Source organism: Pipra filicauda, unplaced genomic scaffold (assembly GCF_003945595.2).
Source record: "Pipra filicauda isolate LSUMZ 115617 unplaced genomic scaffold, ASM394559v2 scaffold139_size1960392_pilon, whole genome shotgun sequence".
NCBI classification, from domain to species: Eukaryota; Metazoa; Chordata; class Aves; order Passeriformes; family Pipridae; genus Pipra; species Pipra filicauda.
The window spans coordinates 1,478,264-1,500,732 of NW_024103873.1; the positions used below are offsets into that span (position 1 = coordinate 1,478,264).

At 51.6% G+C, this 22,469-nt stretch overlaps 1 protein-coding gene across 11 annotated transcripts in view; it reads right to left on the minus strand.

The window, feature by feature from the left end:
- Positions 1-9,575: 9,575 nt before the first annotated feature.
- Positions 9,576-22,469, minus strand: part of ITPR1 (inositol 1,4,5-trisphosphate receptor type 1) — a 163,756-nt gene continuing 150,862 nt past the window's right edge. For 5 of the 11 annotated variants that reach the window (XM_039378492.1, XM_039378491.1, XM_039378488.1 and 2 more), the window contains 2 exons: positions 15,568-15,729; positions 9,576-10,954 (listed from right to left, as the gene is read on the minus strand). In XM_039378492.1, the coding sequence (XP_039234426.1) occupies positions 10,865-10,954; positions 15,568-15,729 (252 nt within the window). In that variant the 3' untranslated portion in view covers positions 9,576-10,864. The other 6 variants (XM_039378486.1, XM_039378483.1, XM_039378482.1 and 3 more) reach the window with 2 other exon arrangements.

Sequence of the window (22,469 nt, forward strand, 5' to 3'; positions counted from 1 at the left end):
GTAACAGGGCAGAGGGAGAGAGGTGGGAAGGAGGACTTTGGGCTGAACCATGGCCACACCAGCCAGCGTTGAAGTTGGGGTGCTCAGGGAGCCTTGGCCAGCTCCCTTGAACTGGCATGAACATTCTGGCTGTTGGTCCCTGGCACAGCTCTTCACTTGAATTCCCGTCCTGGTTGTTCTGGTGGCTGGGGTTTAGAAATCTGATTGAAGACAATCTTTATCTGGGTTGTTTCTTGCCAATCACATCCTTCCACTCGGGCATTTTCCCACCTTCCCCTCTTAGTTTCGGCGAGGCCACCTGAGGAGAAGCATCCCTGGCCAGGTTTGGGCAATGACTGACTCTGAGTGGGTGTCAGGAGAAAAACCCCTGAGCATTCAAGTGAAGGGCAGGAGCGCCAGCTGTAGTAGGGTTTATATTCTACCGATCATGGGACTTTGGGTCGTTTCCTATCTGTTTTTCAGTAACATGTCTGGCGGTTATAAAATGAGCAGTATTTATCTGACCTGGGAGGCAGAGACGTTACCTCATTGTCACGGGGTCAGTGGCAATTAGACTGCAAAGCCCAGCCAAGCAGTGCCTCTGGGTACAATAGTCTGTGGCAGCTTAACCTTTACGGTCAGCGCTGCTGCGTGGGGACAGCCCGGCAGGGCCCCGCTGAGCCAGGCTGCCACTGGAATGGCCACAGCAGAGAAGGCCCTTTCCTCCCCAAACCCCTCCCGGGCGGCTGACACACACTTACCTGTGTGTATGGCAAAAGACTGCAATATATTCATTTAGGCAGGATGGATGGGTTAGTGGCTTGTATCGACTCAGCCTCGATTTTGAGTTAAAAATTAAGTTCATCCCCAAGAAGGTGTAAGTAAGGACTGAGTGTAACGCAAGTACAGTAACTTATAGACGTCACTCATCCCATATTTACCGTAAACACGGTGTCCAAAGGTGAGGAGCCAGGTCAGCAGCTGTGCACAGCGTCACCAGCTCGAGGGGAGAGGCAGCCGAATTTCACCTGCCCCTGGAGAAGGTGGCAGTGACAGTGGGGAGCGGTGAAGGGGCTGGAACTGCTCCTGCGGCCGTGCTGTGCCCTCCAGGGCATTTAGAACTGAAACCAGGTGCTTTTGCTTTCTGGAGGTGGCAACCTTATGTTTCCGGTCTGTTAACGTGAGTTATTTGTCACACACAGTTCCTGTTTGTGGGCGACACGCTTGAATCACAAGCCCAAACCCAACTCTGAATTTAAGGGCCATTCCCTTGCAGGTAGCAGCACATTTAATAGTCACCCCAAACGAGCCACCGGCTGGAGGATGCTGGTCACCAGCTTCCCACCGTTAGTCATTAGTGCCTGAAGGGGTTTGTCGGCCAGGCGGGCAGGATGCTGTGGGAATGCAGGGGAATGCACGCCAGGATGCTGCGGGAATGCACGCAGGAGGAGCTGTGCCTCAGCCTGGCTGCCTGCCACGAGGGCTTTCCTCCTCCACGGTGTCACCAGGCCCTCTGATTCATGCTGTCTGCCCAGCCTGTTCTTGCACAAGTTCAAGCACCACCTCTGGGGTTTTTTTTTTTGGTTCAGGAAAATGTAACGTTCTGCCTCTTCATTTTTCCACTGTATAAAATTTGGGGTTTGGCACAGGCTGAGGTAATCCTGCACTTCCAAAGAGAGAAGCTGGCAGAGAGGGGAGGGGGTAGCACTGTAGGTATTTTACAAGCATGTAATCATCCCTTTTGCTTTACAATTCCAGTTGCTCAGAATTAGGGTGAGGATGTGAATAAGGAGCAAGGCTTTCCCCTCCCGCCCTGTCAGGCTGAGCGCTATACCCACAGAAAGATGAGGAACTAGGCCCAGAAAAGCTCTGAAAACCAACAATCTGAGTGTTTCAGTTCTTACCTTGTAGGCAGCAACTCAGGCCCCGAGTTTGGGGTCTTGGTTCCTAGACAGGCAATGGGGTGGTTGTATTTGGGAGGCAGGAGAGCCTCTGGCAGAGGGACGCAGCCTCTGGTCAGCATGGAACACGCTTCCAACTACTTTTGTCCATGCTGGAATGAGAACTGGGAGCTCTGCCCAGGGATGAGGTGGAAAGCAAACCGCAGCACACGCTGGGCAGCAGCGTGGAGGAGCCACACAGCACTCCCAAAATGGGAACCAGGAGCAATGCCCTCTCTTGCCCAGGGAAGATTTTAATCTAGTTCTTCCAGAGAAAAGCTCTAACTAGCAAGATATCCCTGAGATAGGAGCTCCTTCATTCCTCCTTGGCTGTGCCCTCCTTTGAACCCTGTGACACTGCCCTGCTCCCCAGGTGAGCCTTGCTGTCTGAGCCTGCTGCAGGCAACAGCCGAGGGCTTTCATTCAGTATTCCCTGAAACAGCAACTGCACACAGGTCTGCTCCCTGGAGTGCTACCAGAGCACTCATTGCCCTCTTCAGTCCAGTAAATGCTACCAGATGCAAAGCAGAACAGTTTCAGGAGAAGGTGGTGGCATCTTGTGGAAATGACTGAGGTTTCATAGAATCATGGAATCACAGAATTGTTTGGGTCATTGAGTCCAACCATTACCAAGCAAACCCACCACTAACCCATGTCCCCAAGTGCCTCATCTACACATCTGTTAAGTCCCTCCAGGGATGGTGACTCCACCACTGCCCTGGGCAGCCTGTTCCAGTGTTGAGGACTAGCAGCTGGTAGAGCATTCCCTTAGTAAATGGATAGTTTTATTTGGGATGGTACAAGCCAGGCCCCCTCCTTCAGGGCCATCCATCCATCCATCCATTCACCCACCCACCCACTTGTTTTATGCAGAAAATCTTCACAGGGCCATGAAGAAACTTAGGAGTGGCCATGACTGCACTGACATCAAAGGACTGTGAAGAACCTGCATTTCTACCTCTCTTCCCAACATTTACATTGAGCAGGTTTTGGAGGCCACCATTTCCTTCTATTCCTCCCACTTCCTAATTTTAGGGAAAAAAACCAGAGCAAGCTCTGGTTGCCAACCACAAACACACACCTTTGGGAGAAAGGCTCCTGACGCAGCAGAGCAGGATGTCTGGGAGCACGTTCAGGATGAGCCCATCAGCAGCATTTCCCTGTGGATGACTCATCCTGCCCGGCCAGCCCTGCCTGTTTGAGGTTTTCCGTGGCTCTAATCCTGCCTTCTTCCAGACGTGGAGCAGCTGTAGGTTTGGGGGTGTCTTCAGGGTGAGTCTGGATTTCTAAGCATCTGCATTTTGGGTTTAAATAGTTTAATCTTCTTGTCAGCTCTAGATCTAAGTGGACACAATCCAGGTTGCTCCCTGCAGAAGTCTCCTGACCATCAAGGTGACCTTTCATGCTGGAATGAGATTCAGTGGCAGCAAAAATTCAAATTAAAGGCAATAAGTACATTTATCAGTAAAGCCAGTCAGTCACGGGGACACATTGCAAAGGTCTACACCAAACTTACCATCACGTGGAAATGTTCTTCTTGAAGATGGGGGGCAGTTTTCCCACCAGTTTGGTGTTGGACACTGGGGAGATATTCCATGACTTGGATCCTGCAGGTGATTGTGCTACTGCACAACCTCAAGGTGCACCAGGGGAGGTTCAGATTAGATATTAGGGAAATTTTTTCATGGAAAGGGTTCATGAACAGGCTTCCCAGGGAAGTGAAGGAGTCACCACCCCTGGAAGTGTTTCAAAAACACATGTGGATATGGCACTTGGGAACAGGGTTTAGTGGTGAACATGGTGGTGATTCTGGGTCAATGGCTGGACTTGAGGATCTTAAAGGTCTTTTCTGACCTTAACGATTCCATGATTCTACTTGATTATAGTGGTTTATGAATAATGAATCATCCTGCGATTAAACTGATATGAAAACTCCCATGGTGTGCAAACACAGGCAAACTGCAGGTTTTGACTCCTTTTGGGGTTGCCAACACCGAGGGGATGGAATTTTCTTCCTGTCATTTAACTGCACACGATGTTTGCACTCATCATTCATAAGGAAAAGTTCCTTACAGACTTAACAGATTGTGTTTCCATCTCTGTTGCGTAAAAACAGTGTTATGGACACAAGGGAAATGGAAATCATAACACAGCATCTCCACTATTTTAAGAGTCATATTGGAACACATGGAACAGATATGGAATTCTACTCTGTGCTGCCTTCACATTCAGTGTTCTGTGTATTTACTTAGTGCTAGAAAAGGAAAGTGAAAACAAACCTGTGTCCTCAATAAGGCCAAGGAACAGGCTTTGCTCCTGCCCATCCCCTTGGGATCAGGCGCCATTTCCAGGCAGGGGAAGGGCTCTGGGCAAGCGAGAGCTGCAAAGTCATCCCTGAGATGAGACAACAGAGTGAAAGGGGAGAAAAAGGGCCGAGTGTCAGGGTGAGGAGAGCCAGCTGAGGAGCACTAATGGGAGAGAAAGCTGTGAGACAGGTCTGAGCGATGATAGTGCTTCTGGAGGGAAGGGCTGACTGGAAATGGGTCTGGCTGTTCCTGCTCCGTGGTGCTCCCGGGGAAGCACCTGCCTTGAGGCAATTTATCCTCCCATCAGCTTGTTTTCACACAGACTGCAAATGCATCCTGGCATCATGACTCCAGCCAGGCACAGAGGGCTCTTCCCATCTCGTGAAGTTTCAGGTGAAATTTCAGGCCTTTTTCCTGTGTTGCACTGGCTCAAACTGCTCCCATTTGTCCCACGGAGACCTGAGTGCAGGGAGAAGAGGCTCCAGCTGCCAGAGCTGACCTTCAGCAGCAGCTCCAGGCAGCTGGGGACCATGGAGCACGTGCCATCACTGTATCCTTGTCACAATCACAGGATCACAGAATCTTCAGGGTTGGAAGGGACCTCTGGAGATGATCCAGTCCAACCCCCTGGAGCAGGTGACACAGGTTAGTTTGGAATGTCTCCAGAGCAGGAGACTCCCTGGGCAGCTGTTGCAGTGCTCTCCACCCTCCACGGAGAGTTCTTCATGTTGAGGTGGAACTTGTTGTGCTTTAGTTCATGGCCACTGCTCCTTGTCCTGTCCCTGGGCACCACCAAAAAGTGTCTGGAGCCATCCTCCTGATACCCCTTGGTGCTATTTGTATGGACTGATGAGATTCCTTCTCAGTCTCCTCTTCAGCAAGTCCTTGTGTAGGTGTGGGTGTTTCCCTACCAGCAGTTAAGCTCTAAATCAAATGGAGTCTCTGGGGTTTGTTTCTGAAAACTTCTCTTTTGTGCATTCCCAGAGTTACTTTGACTCAGTCCTGAGTTACTCTCATTTTTTTCCCCTCTAGCCTTACATAATTTCATTTCCAAGTGTCCCACTCACGCAGGTACTGCATCTCCCGTGTGCACATCAGGATTTGTGTGTGACTAAGCACATTAGCAGTGGCGTTTGATGGCATCTCTAGAGCACTGCTCCAGAGCTGTCTTTCCTTCCTCTGTTTGTCTCCGCTTAGAAGAAAAAAAGGGGTTCAAACACTGTATGCTGACAAGACTTGGCGACTGTGGATGGCAGGAGGGGTACGAGCTCAGCGCAGCCAAGGACTGGAAAGATATTTGTCACTGCAGATTTTGCTTGTCATATGCAGAGATGACATGCAGATCTCCCTCTGACAGATTGATAGTCATTCCGAGATGCATCCACCCACAAAAACCACAGACATGCTTCTTGACTCAAATCTTGACTTTAACCACAACTTTGTGATGCAAAACTGGTGGAGTTTTTGGTACTTTTTGTTAAAAATGAAATCTTTATAGGGGTTTTCCAGCATCCTTGCTAGTTACTAAAAACAAACCAACATCAGCCTACTGGATGGGACAACTCAGTTTACTCGTGGGTGGTTTTGACATTCAGCTCATTAACATGTTTAGTCTGAAAGAAGGTTGGAAAGGTAGTAAATAAAAAATTGGACACAGAAGTACAGCATCTCTCCAGAAGTTACTCCTTATGTCTCAGTTACAATGCCAGTTTCATGTAGACGGAGTCTTTGTCCTGGTTTTACTCCAAATATCAACAGCTCTTCCTGCCCAAGGTCAAAGCCTGGCACCAGGGGTCAGTGTGTTTGTGGCAGCACATGCCCCCTGCTCAGTGTAAAGGTTACGCCCTGCGCTCTTCAGGCCAGGAAATTCTCAGCTCAGGACGGAACTTCCACGGCGGCGTGTGAGAACCTGGGCACGCTGGCTCACGGCCAGGCAGTCTCCAGGGAAAACAAGGAGCCACCCCAGTCTGTCAGCAGGAGCTTACGGCCCCTTTGTGTCCATGTGGGAGCAGGTACTTGAGGTGGAACTTGTTCTGGCTGTTCTGGCATGGGTGGGCTCCGCGGACACCCCCGTGGGACCTCGCCTGGGGCAGTCCTGTGTGACGTGCTCTGGGACGAGCAGGGGGGTTGGACCAGGCGACCCAGTGTGACCCCGTCCAACCTGACCCGGTCTGTGATCCCATGCCTGCCTGGAAGACGAGCCCGTGGGTCTGCAGAGCACAGAGAACACACACGGCAACGTCTTCAGCTGCTTATGTTGGAAACGTGAAAAGGAAAGTACTCCAAATAAGTTTCTCTTGTTCGGAAATACAATGGGCAATTTAAAAACCCCTATTAAGCTTGTGTGTAGGAGCATTTCCCATTCGGGGAGACGACTGGAATTGTTCTATGGAGCTGTATTACGACTCCCCCGAGGTGGATCAATCAGGACCCCATTATGTGCCGAGGTCTCCATCACACGCGCCCCACGGCGCGTCCCCGCCGCGAGCGCGGAGCCTGCAATCCCCGTCCTTTGTCCTGCCCTCCGCCAATTTGCTGCAGAATTGAGGCCGAGGCTGGGATTTGCCATTGTGGCGGTGCCGGGCCGTGCTTTCAGAGCAGTTATTTGCATTGCCTTGATTAGCATGTCACCTGCTTCATTAGCGGAGAAAATGCTCCTCCACAGAGCCAGCCCTTCATGCAAATTGGAGAATGCATGGAGATCCTTCCCCTACAGGACTTTCCATTATTAGCAGAATTGGTAGATTCGGTTTGTTCCTTCCTCTTTGGAAGGTCACTTTCATTTCCACCTCCAAATGAAAGTTCTTATTTAAAAGACAAAGTCGTCGTCTTCCCAAACTTTAACAGTCCTGCTTAATGAAACCTGATGCCAAAGCCAAACTCCAGGTGTGTGCAAGGCAGGTCCTCAGCTTCAATCTAATCCTTACACCAACTGCCACCTGTCACCAAATCATTAATGACGTCAGGGATGCATTTTTAGAGCCAAAAAGTTCCCTCCTGTGCAGGACCTAAACTTTCAGGGCTCACCTGAGCAGTTCCTTCTCACATCCTCAGCAAACATTGCCTCTGCTCTGAAAGCACATGGGACATCACCTTTTCTTACTCTGTCCCTGTTTTCCAGACTACACAGTCACAGTTCTTCACAAACCACCTTTTCCCAAATCCGGACGCCCTTCTTGCTTTCCCTTGGACATGCACACACCATTTCACTGAAGGTGGGACCAGGTCTCCAGAAGGGCTTTGGGGGCACAAGCCAGAGCAGAACAGGCACTTTCTCTACTTATCCACACCCTGCCCTACACCCAGGAATGAGCCACCTTCATCCACAGCAGCTCCCCCTCTCTGGTGTCCCCTGGATCTTCTCTGGGGGTGCTGCCCAACCAGTTCCCCTTGCTCTCCACCGTCACTGGCACCAAGAGGAGCTGGTTCCTCCTGGCCTCCCCAGCACGTGGGCTCTGCCTCGAGAGCACAGCCGCTCCTGGGCCCTGGCTGTGGTCTGCAAGTGCTGCTTTTGTTCCTCGAAATTGCCTTGTGATATTTGTAGCCATTCCACCCTGTTAACAGCACACACCAAACTGACACTGCGGGAGGACTCCCCTGTCTGCTGTCCCTGACGTGCCACTGCAAACCTCTCTGCAGAGATGGACAGTGAGAACTATGTGCCATATCTTACAGCATCTCCAGAGGTGATGCTCCCTCTCCTGAGCTTAAAGAAACTACAGGTATCATTACAGATGCCTATCTCATGTTTTGGAGGGTTTTTTCACTTCAGAGTCACACAACTGTGAATAAGGCTTTTTGTGATGTCGATACTCAGCTTTTGTGGAAAAGAATACCCCAGTGTGGAAATTAAACAGATCCCTCACACAGCTTTTCTTTGAGATCAGGAAGTTGCCATGAGGTGCCAGATCTCCATCCAGAATGGGAAAGTCCTGACACAGCCCTGACCTCGGAAGCTGCAGGGTCAGAACCACCACCAAACCGAGGGGGTTTCTGGCCGTTCCTCGCCTCTGCTGCCACGATGGGCAGAGGAGTTCAGCCAGAAAGAAAAGTCCAAGAGAGTACTGAAAACCAAAGAGTGCAAGAAGAAAGAGGAAAAATGTGATAGTTATGTGTGAAATGTCATTGCAATAAAGACTCTGCAGAAGCAAAGGACCTGTCAGTGGGCAGAGGGGAAGAAGACACAGTCGCCTTCCTCTGCTGAGCAGCTGACACGGCTCTGCTCGGGCCAGGGCTGCAGTGTGACCACAGATACCGTCTGTGCCACCCCCCCAGAGCCAACCCACCTGCCCTACACGAGTGCATCCCACTGCCAGGGCGGTGGCCGTGCTCTGCTTCACTCACCACTGCAGCTGCACCAGAGGCACAAAACCTCCCTCTTTGCATCTCCCCACCCGTGCAAACACCAGGTTCCACCCCACTGCTTGTCACAGGGATCACTGGGCAGGCCAGGGCTGTGCCTCGCTGAGGCACCAGGGCCTTTTGCCTTTTTAAGGTAAAGATGAGGCAATAGTGCACATTCCTTTGGGATCCCTCTCGGGCTGTGCACAGCCACCTCCCTCTCACCTGACCGCTGGGCACTGCGGGAACCTGACAAATCTGTGTGTGTCTGCTCATCCCTGGATGGCAGGAAGGGAAGAAGTGAGTCAGATACGTGTCTCTGCTGCTCAGGGAAAATGAAATCTTGTTCCTCCATTGCACAACCCCGGTGGCAGCTGCATCCGTCACGCTCCCTCTGCATACACCTTGCTGCAGAGGGAAGACAGATTTACCAGGAGATATATATGGAAATACATGTGATTAAGAAGGCCCAATCTCTCTGATAAATCTCTGGCTCGGAGACGGCTGGTCAGGCTGCCCTCCTTCCCTTCCCTCCCGCCGCCTCCCGTGCCCTCATCCTGAGCTTTCCTGATGACCCGTGGTAGGGACACGCACCCACCTCAGACAGTTGTGTGCACTTACCAGATTAAAGATGATTAATTGTACCAGGTAGTTCCTGCTACATCTTAATCAAATAGACATAATCAGCAACACTCCTGTGCACACCATACTTGGAGCTGGCAGGTTTTTTAACTCTCTCAGACTCCAGCCTGAGGACCACAAGCCTAAACTATCAGTGTGAGGTATCCCCAGCCGGGGTGACCGCAGGTGAGGTTCCCTGGGTGCCAGTGCCCCTTGCTGCTGGAGGAGGAAGGACTCACTCTGGTTTTAAAATAATCAACCTCTGCCCCTGTGGGCTCTGGGAAAAGCCCCGTCCTTACCTGCCAGGCCCCCGCGACGCGTGGGAAGCGCGACAGCCACCGCCACACACCTCCTCGGAGGGACACAAACCACCAGCAGCCTCTGACCGTAGAGTATTTTGCATCATTTATTTAAATACCTATATTTATGCATTTACAAATTTTCATAGCTCTGTCTGTAGCTTTTTTTCTTTCCTTTTTTTTTTTTTTGTAGACAGTATTGCAAGAAGTCAGCTTCTGTAAAATGAGGTCCATGTATAAAACTATGCAACAGATTGGAGGAAAAAAAAAAACCAAAACAACAACCCGACAAGTTTCCTTTCACACTCTGGAGAATCAGAAACCAAAGTAAGTGACTGAATGGAAAGGGAAAGGGAGAGGAAGGGGTGGGACAGACCAGCCTCAAACCAGTGGCTCTCACACAAGCATTACACACGTCAGTGCTCAGCTACAGGACACGTTTCAGTCGGTGCAATGCCTGTTTGCTAAAGCTTTAGCAGGCACGTAGGTCTCTAATGAAAAAATAGAAGGAAAGGATCCTACACACTGAGAATGCAAAGCCTGGACAGCCTCAGGATCGGTTTTGGGAGACTGCACCGACTTGCCAGCAGTGCATCCTCATCCCAAACTTCATTTTGCATAAAAAGTTCCCTTTAAGAAATCTTAGCATTTAAAAAACCCGGTGTCTGAGCTCTTCTAGCCTCAGTACTCTAAAGAAGTCTCTTGAAAAATACCTCCTCTGCTTTCCTCATTTGGAAGCTTCAAAATAATGTTTTGCTTTACCTGATACCAATTGAACAACTCACGGAGTCCCAGCGTTATCTCTGGGAGGAAGAGGCAACAGATATGGCATTGCAAGATATTTACACACATGGTACAAAAATGTCCAAGGGTATGAAAAATCACCAGTTACACAATTTTGCAGCAGCCTCATTTACACCTGTAATTTTATACCATTTATTACATTGTACTAACACACCAGATCCAAAGATGTGCACTCCCTTTAGGACATTCAGGAGTTCCAAATATATTGTGATTGCATAATTCATATTGCACAATTGTATAAAAACATAAATACTAGCTATTCTATTTTTTCTTTTAAATACAAAATACATGTCACATAGTCAAATAATCTTTTCAAGTGCAATTCAGGTGCTCTCTTTAGTCCTTCCAAGAAAAAGGCAATTTTGATAGTTTTGGCACAAAGTTTAACCTCTGTCCCGTGCCAGCAGTTCTAATTACACTCCGTACGCCCCAAGCTGGATAGAGTAGCAGTCATATACATACAGTATAAAACCAGGGTATTTACAGGATGCACAGAAGGTACAGGGAGCAGCCTCGTGTGGGCCCGGAGCTGGGGGATGCTTTGGGTGTCGGGGAGGGGCCGGGACCCCCTGGCCTAGGCCGGCTGCTGCTGCAGGTTCACATTCATGGGCGGGGGGTGGCCGAGGAGGCCGATGCGCTGCTTCTGCTTCCTCTGCTCCGTCATCTGGAAAATTAACAAGTTTGCTCATTAGGCCCCGGCGCTTCCTGTGTGTCAGCTCGTCCAAGGGCCGGCCCTGCCTGTCGGGGTTGCACTGCTAACGGAGCAGGGGCAGCTCCAGCCCTGTGCCCCCTCGGGATGGCCGGGAGCCCAGCCCTGGGCCTGGCTACTGTTCTGCAAGGGAAGGGCCCGGGAGCCCGGCAGCCAGCGGGAATTAGTGCGCAGAGCAGAAACCTCCCCCGTTAGAAATTCCTTGTAACCGGTCCAGCAGCCGAGGCAGACGAGACGGAGAGGGCGGAAAAAAGGGGCGAGCCCTCCAGTCAGGCTGGGAATACCCTTGCCTTTGCTGGAATAGACTTCAGCGCTCCCAGTCTCATCCGGAGCGAGCCAACATCCCTCCCTATCTGCCAAAAGCCAAGGCAGGACTTAACCACCTCACTGCCAGGCAGCCCCACCTTCATCACTGCTTCCCAGCAGATAGAATGTTCCTCTGATCAGGGCAACCAGGAATGGAAAATGGTTTAGGTTTGTTATTACTGATCTTGAGAAATGGTCACAATCCAATGCTCCACTCTGGTTTTTTAAAAGTTTGGGAGGTTCCTGACAACTTACATAAGCCGACGGGCCATGTAAGGAACAGCTCCGGAGGGAACAGCTGGATCACTGCACAGCTGGATCACTGCACAGCTGGATCACTGCACAGCTGGATCACTGCACAGCTGGATCACTGCACAGCTCCTGCTGTGACCACTGCTTGGCTGCAGCAGTATGGGAGGGGATGCCTTGTCCCTGGACCCCCGAGGGCACAGGGCTCCCCCAGAGCCCTGACCCCCACAGGGCTCAACACCCCACAGCACGTGATCCATGGTGGAATGGAGGCAGCGTGCACCAACAGCCACACTCACATCCCACTCCTGCTGCTCCTCCCCTTGGGCTGAGGGTGCCCAGCAATTGCTTCTCCTGCAACATCTACATCCACCATCTAATTTTTCAGTTTTATGATACTTAATGACAAATGTCAGCCCATGTAACTGCTTGTGGCAATAACTCCAGGAGAAGGGACATGGTGTGAGCACGTTTGGTTCACCTGTAACACACTTAGAGTCACAAATCTTTAAGGTTGGAAAAGACCTTTGAGACTATTGAGTCCAACCATCAACCCAGCACCACCACCGTGTTTGCCACTGAACCACTTGAGTGTATTTAAAACCCCCACTCTCAGCATTGGTGGATAGTTTCCCATCTGGTGCAGGGTATCCTGGCATGCCAGGTGCCTGACCTCGGGTCTGGAGACCATTGTGAGGAATGGAATTGGTCCAAACAGGCAGTTCTGGGCAACCTCCAAAAGGTCCCTGCATGTGCGCAGGCTGGGCAACGCTGTGCACCCCACGGCTCTCACTCTGTGTCCACTGACACTCATTTAACCACCAGGGAAAGGGCAGAAATACCTTAATTCCTCCTAAGACCATAATTAAACTTGACCTCAGCCCAGCACCTTGCTCGCTGCCTGACCCCAGGGGAGGCAGAGCTGGTATTTTCCCTTTCCAGCAGGATGACCGCAGCCTCCCGGGGCCAGGTCGCTCCTGCCGCTCCCCTGCACCACACTTCTGGAGTTCTCTTGCCACAAAAGGCTTCCAAGGCTTCACAGGGAACAGAAACAGGAGGAGAGGGACCTTCCCATTGCTCCCTGGAGACACACAGGCTACTCCCTGCTGAACCTTCAACCATTCCTAAGATAACTCACAAGCGGGAATGCAAAGAGGCCACGAGGACTTGGTTCAAAATGCCCATTTACATTAATTAGCTTCACTGAGCAAACCAAGAGTCAGCACTTCACACCACCAATAAAGTAATTCAGAGGACACACGGAATGAAAATGGAAAGAAAAGAGAATAATGAAAAGGGACTGTAGCGGTTATTTTTCATGCTGTAGAAAAGGGACAATGCACCCTGATGCAGCTGTTTGTAGATGTGGCTTTAAAAAAAGGGAAGAATAAAGCAACCAAGCATAAATAAGAGGGAGAAATGCAATTGTACTGTTAATGCAGAACATTATTAATGCTGCACAACACATATGCTTGTGTGGAGGGCACAGGGCAGCGGGAGGGAGCAAGTTACTGCCATCACATTTACCTGGAGAGTGAATCTCTTGCAAAAGCTTTCCAGTGACAGCACACCTGGGCTAACAGGCAATAAAAGCCACACACAGTGTATCTCCAGGGAGCTGCCAGCCCCTGGAATAGTGCTGATGGGATCAAAACACAGCCCCAGGGGCCTGGGGTTCATCTGGGCCGAGCTGGACTCCCCGATAACGCCTGTGACTGCACAGGGGCCACGGCCCCAATCCAAAGGTCACGGGTGAGCTGGAGCGACCTGCAGGCACAGGGCACAGGTGAGGGGCACGAAAGGATCCCAGCTGGACTCCACGTGCCCACGGTGCTGCTCCAGCCCGAGTCACAGCTGTGCTGCCACAGCTCAGGGCTCCCGGGGGTGGGGGGGCCGTGCCCAGCCAGGTCGGAGTCCAGGAGCGATGCCTCACACCTTCCGACACCGGAGCCGCACCGGGGAGGATTTCTGGGTGATTACATCTAATCCCCTGCTGCTGCAGACAATTCCGGGGTAATCTTTTTGCACAGAATTAAAGCGATCAGGATTTTAATGGCTCTGGGTGCACCCTGGGAGAGCAGGCGGGCTGGAGCTCCGGTTCTGACAATTACAGTCTCCAGGAACCTAACGAGCTTGAAGAACAAATGAATGAGAGGTTTTCCCTTTATTTAATTACAAGAAAATAAATACAAATAAAAGTTCCCTGAGTTAGTTCCTTTTCCTGGAGACAGTTCCTGATCAGGAGGAGGGATATACTGGCTTTGGCACATAATTGGAGCATCCTGCATCTTCAGCAGGGCTCTCAATAATGGTACTTAGGGGAATTCCTAAAAGCTATCACCACATTAACGAAGCTGGTTTCCTCTCTTGCTTTTACAGTCAAATAGCTCTCTAAAAGCTAAACCCTTCATTCTTATTTTCACAAAGAGCGAGAAGGGGTTTTAGTGCTTGGTCAGCCAAGAGGGCTGCAAGCTTCAGAAATAAATGTGTCGTGAGCCAGCGCTGGCTGCGGCCGGTGGAAAGACTCCTGGTGACTGCAGACCACTTTGAGTCAGACCCTTCAGCAGGGAGACACAAGACACATGTTTCAAGATAATTGCTTCCAGGCAAAACAGCAAAACCACTGCCCGGCAAGTACTAAAGCCCAGACAAAAGAGCAACTGCCTCTGCCCTCCATCCTCAGACCAACTGGAGCAAGGGGCTCTGTGGCACAGTGCCTGAGAACTAATTACAGCCCAGAGCAGCGAGGCTGTCTGCTCCCAGTCCCACATGTTAATCCCTTCCTTGTGCTCCACGGGGTGTTCGGGAAAAGGGCCCAGCTCCGTCCCCACTGCAGAGTGTGATCGGAAGGCAGGGAGCTGGGATCTGTCAGCACTGCCTTCCAGAGACTCATTCTCCCTGAAGATAACTGGCTTATGGAGCACCCCAGCCAGCCCGAGCAGAGATGGAAAGCAGGGGCTGGATCAGCACTGGCAGAGCCATGCCAGCTGTGCCACAGCAGGCAGGGCACATCTGAGGAGATAATGCCCAAAGCTGCCTGGCCTTTCCTGCCCTGGGCAGCTCCATCGACTGCCCCAGGTGCAAGTCAGCAATTAATCTTATCCAGTGCTGATACCTGTATAAATGTAACTAATTGAACCATCTGGCTCAGGTTATTAATGCACAAAGATAAGCAGCCACCACAAACAGCTCCCGCCAGCGCAGGCAACAGCATTTTCCCTGTTCCTCCCCGTTAAGCTGCAATCCCTACGGACAACACGAGCTCAAGCCCTGCTGCCTCTGTGGCTCTGACAAAGCCATCGCTGGGCTTGGGCTGGGAACCAGCCCCATGATGCCCAGCCAAGCCAGGAGTAAACACAAGTCCTCAAAGCCCTGCTGCAGAAAACCTGCTGCACCAAAAAAACACCCCGAGGTCTGTGGAGCACTCACATGTTACGCAGCAGCAACACATGGTGCAATGCAAAACATCTCGTGGGGATGTCTATGCTGCAGGCTGGAGTGTGGCAGCAGCCAAATCACATCTGCAGTGGCAGTGACAGCACAGAGGGACCAGCACCAGTAACCACTCGAGCGCTTCTCCAGTTTCTCGGTGGGTTTTGAGGTCCGTGCAGTGACACAGCCCCTGTATCGGTATCACACCCTCTGACTGACAGGAGCCTGATAAGTCCTCGGGTTAAAACCCCAAACAACAACAACAACAACACACACAGAGGCTCCCTGCCCCAGCCAGGACTGATTTAAATACATCAGTGGTGATTTTTTCAAGGCAAGTTTTCCCTCTGTGGAGGTGCCCACTTTGGAACACGCTGGTTGGGTCAGCACCAGGCAGGTCAGCTGGGGCACGGGGCACTGGAGGGACATTTGGTTTGTTCACTTCTTTCCTAAGTTACTTTAAACAAGTTGTCCCTGGGGTGTGCAGAAGCTGTGGAGCTGTGAAACACCCCTCGGTGTGAGAGGCTGGCAGAGCTGTGTCCTGCCCCCAGGGATGTGAGGCCGCCCATCCGCTCCCTTACCTGATCCTTCAGCTCTGACAGCTGGCCAGAGAGGTTGGTCACGAGCTTCATGGTGGACTCCAACTTCTCCTGCAAATTCCTCAGCTCGTTCTGCTCTCCTTCTGAGTCACTGCTCACCAGGGACATGGCCCGCATCCGGGGGAACCAGTCCAGGTTTCTCTCCTAGGAATCAACAGCAGGTCACAGTTAGTGTTTACCAGGTGAAAACCTGCACCCCAGAGAGTGCAGGGCTGACACAGACAGAGCTCTAATGACACACGGGGCCATTCCTTGGATACACAGCTCTGCAGTTTCTGAGTTAACTGCATTTGCATCTTACTGGAAAGTTTGCAAAATCGCCTGCTTGGGGCAACGAGGCGCTGCAGCCACGACTGCTGGAAATTAGGGCTGCTCAGTGCCAGCTTCTCCTCCCAGCAACTCACCCCCCAGCCCTTTCCCCTTCACAGACACTTCAGTATAAATACACTAACTCTGGATATTAAATCAGCCCAGATTTCACGTCTGGACAAGCATTTCCCACTGCTAGAAATCCACTGCCACCTTGTAATCTTTTCATTTGTGTTTATGGAACATTTTCTGCTAATAAAGCTGGTGCGCTTTTTTGGTCAAGCAAAGCTTGGTTGTGCTTTCTGATGAAAGAAACCTTGTTCTTCCTGGAAATGCTTCCATGTTTGAAATACTTCCCTTTTAATGAAAAAGAAAATCATAATCTGACTGGTTCAGGCTAAAACAGATACGTCACAATGTATCGCTTATAGTAAAGTTTTCATTCATCCATACTAATATTCTAATATTTCACTTTGCAGTTACTGTTGGGAATGTCAGTGGACACACACTCAGTTTGATGGGCATGTACAGAGGCTCACACATGCACTGTGTACATGCCAGAGACGTTAAAAATAAAAGCAGGAGCGGAACAGAAAGCCACAAGAGAGGAGGAGGGGTGCACACCGCGCCTTGACACCTTACAGTTCAACAGCAAACTGGTTTCCCATCTAGTCTGGTTCTCCTCCCACGCTGGAGATATGCTCTGAAATGGAAGCTAAACTGGGGCTGGCTGAGATAAGGCTGTGTGTGGTCTCACAGGTGACACTGCAACAGCTGGTGAGGCTTTAAAGAAAGCAGAGCTGCTGATGGGCGACTGCAGTGACACCATGGGATGCTGGTAACCAAAAATAATCCCCATCGCTGAGTAACGGCGACCAAAGTTCACCCCACTGCGCTGGACAGGCTCTTTGCTGGGCTCAGCTGATTTTTAGGGCATGGTAAACTCTGGCTTTTTGCCATTCCCAGCCTAAATCTCCAGCTTGAACCCACTCCCTCCCCTGTGCTCCCCCATTCCCAGGAGCATCCATCCTGCTTAAAGCAGGGCTGTGCACCTCTCCACAGAGCTACAGTCACATCCCCTCTGCAATTCAGATGCAATGCCAAGACTCATCAGCTTAAATTAGCTGCTTCTGATGTGCCTGGAGTTTCCTCTTGCTGGGATGAGAAGGCAGAAAGCAGGCCCTTTCCCATGCAGGCACCACAGCATCCCCACGTGATACAGAACTGCCAGCAGGGCTGTTTGCTCCTGATCTCTGTTTACAGGGCAGATGGTTTCTGCTAATAAAAGAAAAAAAACTATGTACCAAAAAAATATGCCTTTATCAAGACAAGTGCCAAAATATTTTGGACTTTAGGGAATGCCAGTCCCACAATTAAGGTTTAATAGTAGGAACCGGCAACATTTCACTGCTTTCTTCCAGCTGTAGTAAAACCCTCATTAGGGAGGAGAGGGCAGCTCAGCACTCGTGCTTGGGTCCAGCAGCTCCCCACCCAGGGAAAACAAATTAAACCAACTGTTCTCAGCCCTCTGTTCCTCCAGGCTGGGGGTTTTCGAGGACAAAACAAATTAGACTAAAATGCAATTTGTATTTGTAGGTTTGCCTGGACCCTCAGGCCCATGTCCTGAGGTTTCTAGGCAGACATGAGAACCCTGAAGTGCCTTTCTTGCTCCAGAAATATTATTATTCTCTTCCTTCCCAAAAAGGTGAGCTTTCCAAGGCCATCCCCAGAGCACTCCCAGGCCCCATCCTCAAGAATGATGAAGGGGGTGAGGGGAGCATCAACCTTCCCTACCTGCAGTGTGTTGTTAACAAATACCCAAGCACTTTCAGGGTTACTTTGCAATATAAGCGAATGCTGCTGCAGAGGCTGCGACTCGATCGTTCCAGGCCCCGGAGGAGCTGGGCAGTCTCAGCTGGGGAACTCAAACCACCACCCACAGCTCCTGCAGGCTCCTCACAGGTTTCAGACTCTGGGTTTCTGAAAGCCCCAGCTCTCAAAGTTGGTAAATCTTGGCTTTGATTTGGAAAACCAACAAAGCACCTCTCTAGTTCTCACGGCAGTGGTCAAAGATTGAAACCAAAACTCCATGTGAACTCCGAGGGCTGAGGAAGGAGAATGCTGACGAAAAGGAGACACAGCCCTCCTGGTCCCCTGCTGAGATGGAGAACAGGGCTCACCGTTCACTTGGAACTGGCAATACCCCTGGCTAAGTGCTGATCCACCTGTGGAAGAGTTAATGGGGCACCTGGAAAGTCCCTGTGCAGAGACAGAGTGACAGTGACAGGCCTAGGGAAGGACCTGGACATCACTCTGCCTACCCATGTCATTGGGCTGTGTGTGATCTGCTTCCCCATTCCCATTCCACGTAAGTCATCAGCACCACTCAAACCCAGTATTTATCTGGACATGTCCAGCTGCCACCCAGCAAGAAATAAGGGAGTGTCCCCTCACATGGCCTGGGAAAACACCCTGTGTGAGGGGCCATGGGGACAGGGGTGCAGGTAACGCTGGCCCAGTGCTGCTGCCCTTGGCGGTGCCGGGACCCTCTGGAGAGGGCAGCAGGGAAGCTGCCTGCACACAGGGGCACACCTCCTCCTGCACACACTATCCTGCAATCCCACCACTCCATGGGAAACCTTCAGCCTGTTCTTCAGCCTCCCCCAGCCCTGCAGAGAGGAGCTGGATGTGACCAACCTGCTGACACAGAGTGCGGTCTGAACACCCGTCCCTGGCCCTGCTGGGGGGTCTGGGGTTGTTTTCTTATGACCAAACAAACACTGATGCCTGAAGCAGAGCTGGTGCAAACAGAACTGGGCAGGAATGCTGGGAGGTCAGGGGCTGTCCATCCCCCAGCACTGCCCCGGACAACGATGCCATCCAAGGGTCAATCAAAGATTTATATCTCACAGTCCAGTTTCTGCTGAACTTCAGCTCAACACCCACGGGGCGCCTTTAAAGACACAGCGCCACGACCCTCGCGGCAGCTCTGGAAGCGTTTCAGAGGCACCAAGTGAGCCGTGAAGGGAAGGGCTGCCCCGTGATCCCCGAGGGGCTGCTGGCACCCACACAGCGATGCTGTTCTGCACTGTCTGCTGCGCTCCTGCCGGGGCTCCTGGTGTGCCAGGCTCCCTCTTCCCGGTACCGGCAGCTCCCGCCGCAGCAGCCGGAGCGAGCGGAGCCGCTGCCGGAAGCCCCTGACCGCAAGGGCTGGGTTTCGGGTTAGCTCTTTTCTAGGTAAAGTTGGAAAAGTCCCTCGTGTAAAGCAAATATCGCTCAGTCTCAAACACGGGGGTGATGCTGACCGTCCACGCCTGGAAATGTGAAAAAGAGGAAGCGGTGCTGCATGATGCACATGCGATTCATTCTGAGAAGTGCTGGCTCCTCCCGGCTTCTGCCGAAGAGTTGGTTCTAGGAAAGGCTCTGAGGCAACCTCAGCGTGAGCCGTGCCAGGAGAGCACCAGCCCTGCTCCCGGGGCACGGGACGGTGCTCACAGCAGGGATTGGGGCTCACCCCGCTGCCGGCGCCCCGAGGACTCGCTGCTCCTCTCCCGGGTCTCTATTTACCCAGCTATCCCTGTGCATAACAGTTATGGGGTGCTAAGGGCTAACTCAATGCTCTCCAAAATAAATCCCTACAGCTGCCAGCAGAAGGCTGCCCAGCAGCATCATTTACAGAATCACAGGATCATTCAGGGTGGAAAAGACCTCCAAGATCGAGTCCAGCCTGTGACCCATCCCCACCTTGTCAACCATGCCAGAGCACTGAGTGCCTCATCCAGTTGTTTCTTGAACACAAGCAGGGGAAGGTGAGAGCAGCAAATTTCAGTTTCTGTCATGTGAAGTTAAAAATCAGACCCACACATCTAATAAACAGCTTTGTGAAGCAGTTTGAAAATTAATCTGTTTGTTTGTGGTGAGATGGGAATCCTCCTGGGTCTTTTCTGTCCTTCCTGGAAAAAGCCCCACGTCAGGTTCTTTCTCTGCTGCAAAGGGCTCACCATCACTTCTTCCACACTGAGCTGCACTTCTTCCCTCTGCATAAAAACCAGCACTTGACACTGTCCCTCTGTCCCTCCTCCACACTCAGAGCCTTTTCAACTCCTCACACGCTCCGTGTCATTAACCAGGAGGCTGATGACACAGGGTTTATGGTGTACCAACCTCCTCTGCACTGGTGCCACAGGTTAAATACCTAAGTGCCACTTATACTGGTGCAGAGCAGGGAACCTGGAGACAGACACCATTCCCAAGTGGAGGATGACTGTCCCTGCACGAAGTGATCCTCCCTGGCCATCCCTGGGAGTTCTGCTGCAGGTGACTCACTCGAGCTGAGCCAAGCACCACCCAGCCTGAGGGGCTGCAGGGCACGGCCCTGCTGGGGATCCCTGAAGCTGGGGATCCTGACTCCTGCTGGAAGGACAAGGCCACCTCTCCACACCAACCCCCTCTGGGTGTTTGGATCCCCGCTTGGGGTGGGCCATGTTACACCACCACATTCCAGGGGCTCACGGCTGCGGCACTGCCGGGAGGGAGGCGGCAGCGGTGACTCAGGACAGCTCAGCCCAGCCCGGGACACTCCTGGGCACACACGGCCCCCCGGGGCTCTCTGGTCCCACCCAGCCCCACAGACCCAGCGGTTCGTGTTCCCCAGTGTGTCACCCTCGATGGTTTCCCCTCTCCCAGGCAGGCGCTGGCAGAGCTCCAGGAGCGAGGACACGGCACCCACCCTGCCAGCTGTTTGGGACCCACCCAAACCCCAGCACATCATGCTAACATCCCATTCCCCACATCTAGCCCCAAGCTTTCCTCCTGCTTTCATCCATCCAGGCCCTTTTCTTCCACACGTTCAGCCAAAGGGAAACCTTTGCCTGGTCAGTGGGGATGCCCAAGATTCCCAGCATGGATACCGGGTGGTTTATCAGGGAAAACCAAGCACTGGGCCAATGTGAGGTTACTGCCAGCATCCTGCAGCCCACCACAGGGCAGCCAGCTCACATACCTCCCAAGAATCTCAGGCTGGTTTGGGTTGGAAGGGACCTTAAAGATCATCTCATTCCACCCCCTGCCCTGGGCAGGGACACCTTCCACTAGCCCAGGGTGCTCCAAGCCCCGTCCAACCTGGCCTTGGACATTTCCAGGGATCCAGGGGCAGCCACAGCTCCTCTGGGCACCCTGTGCCAGTGCTGGGGAAGATGAGGTTGACCAACCATTTCTCCCTGTGCAGCTCCTGGTTTGCACCTTAACCATGATTCCAAGGGTGGAACAAGTTCTTTCGCTATCTGAACAAGAAGCTCAGCCCGTGCCTATGACACAGTGTTTCCAGCAGCCCAGGGCCTGCTGCCAAACACACCTCTTGGCTCTTCCGTGGCTCTGCCATTATTTGTTGATTAACCCTGTAATTATATTGGCTAACTCTGCCTAGATATCTCAAGATGCAGCTTGTTGGGAGGACACCACCAAGTTCAGCACTGTCAGCTCCAGTTCACATCCTGACCTTCTCAGTCCTCCTCCTCCCCTCCCAGTCTGCACCAGCATCACTGTGACGGGGAGCCCCAAACCCCCAGTTTCCTCATCTATAACAGTTATTTGCACGGGCTGTTCTCTACTGGTTTGCAAAGTATTGATATGACAAATCTTTCCTATTTGACTTTGCCCCCAGGTACAGGATTTCCAGGCACAAATGTCAGATGAACATAACTAAGTTTTAACACTTTCTCGGACTCTAATTTCATGTGTATGCATCTGTCACCAGTGCTGGAATCATTAAGCCCCTTTTGAAATGTCCCAGTTGTGAAGCATCATGGCCTGCCCTTGTCATGCCTGCAGGTGCTGCAGTCCAAACCCAGTCCTGGCCACCTCCTGCTGAATTCTATTTCATGGAGAGTCTGGGACAGTCACCCTGCAAAGCCATCATGACCTGAGCCTCCTGTAGGTGCTGAATCCCACACTCTTGCTGGGTTTCAGAGCACAGTGACTGTCAGGGCCAATGATTAACTCCTTAGGAGAGGTTTCAACTCCAACTTGCACTTCTGGAAGGACATATTGACACTGACTGATGGAACCTTGTCTTTGATTACCAGGAAGCTCTGCCTTGGCACAAGTCACACTCAAACCAGGAATCAGAAGCACTTTCCATTACAGCACAGACCTCAAGAGACAAGGAAAAAAGCCCAACAATATAGTTAAATCTCTAGGTTTTTACACAGAGGCGAATTAGGGCACAAAAGGAAGTCTGTAGCCTTCATTTCCATTCCAAATTTCTTGAAGGATATCTCTGCCATCACTCCTATTTGTAAATGGTTCATTTTCAAATGACAACACAATCCAGACGGGACTCAGCACCCTCGCTCTGCATCTTGGAACTTGGGCAACCCTCACACCTCTGCCTCATTTTTGTAATAAAGGGTGTTAATGACACAGATCCTGCCTGGATTAAAAACCTGTGGAAACTGCAGGAGCTCGGCAGGAAGCTTTGTGCTGGAAACTTTTCCAAAGCAGCCTTTATTTTTTAATAAGCACATCTGTGTCACAAAGCCCCCGACAGTGGCTCGAACCCACGCGGATCAAGGTGC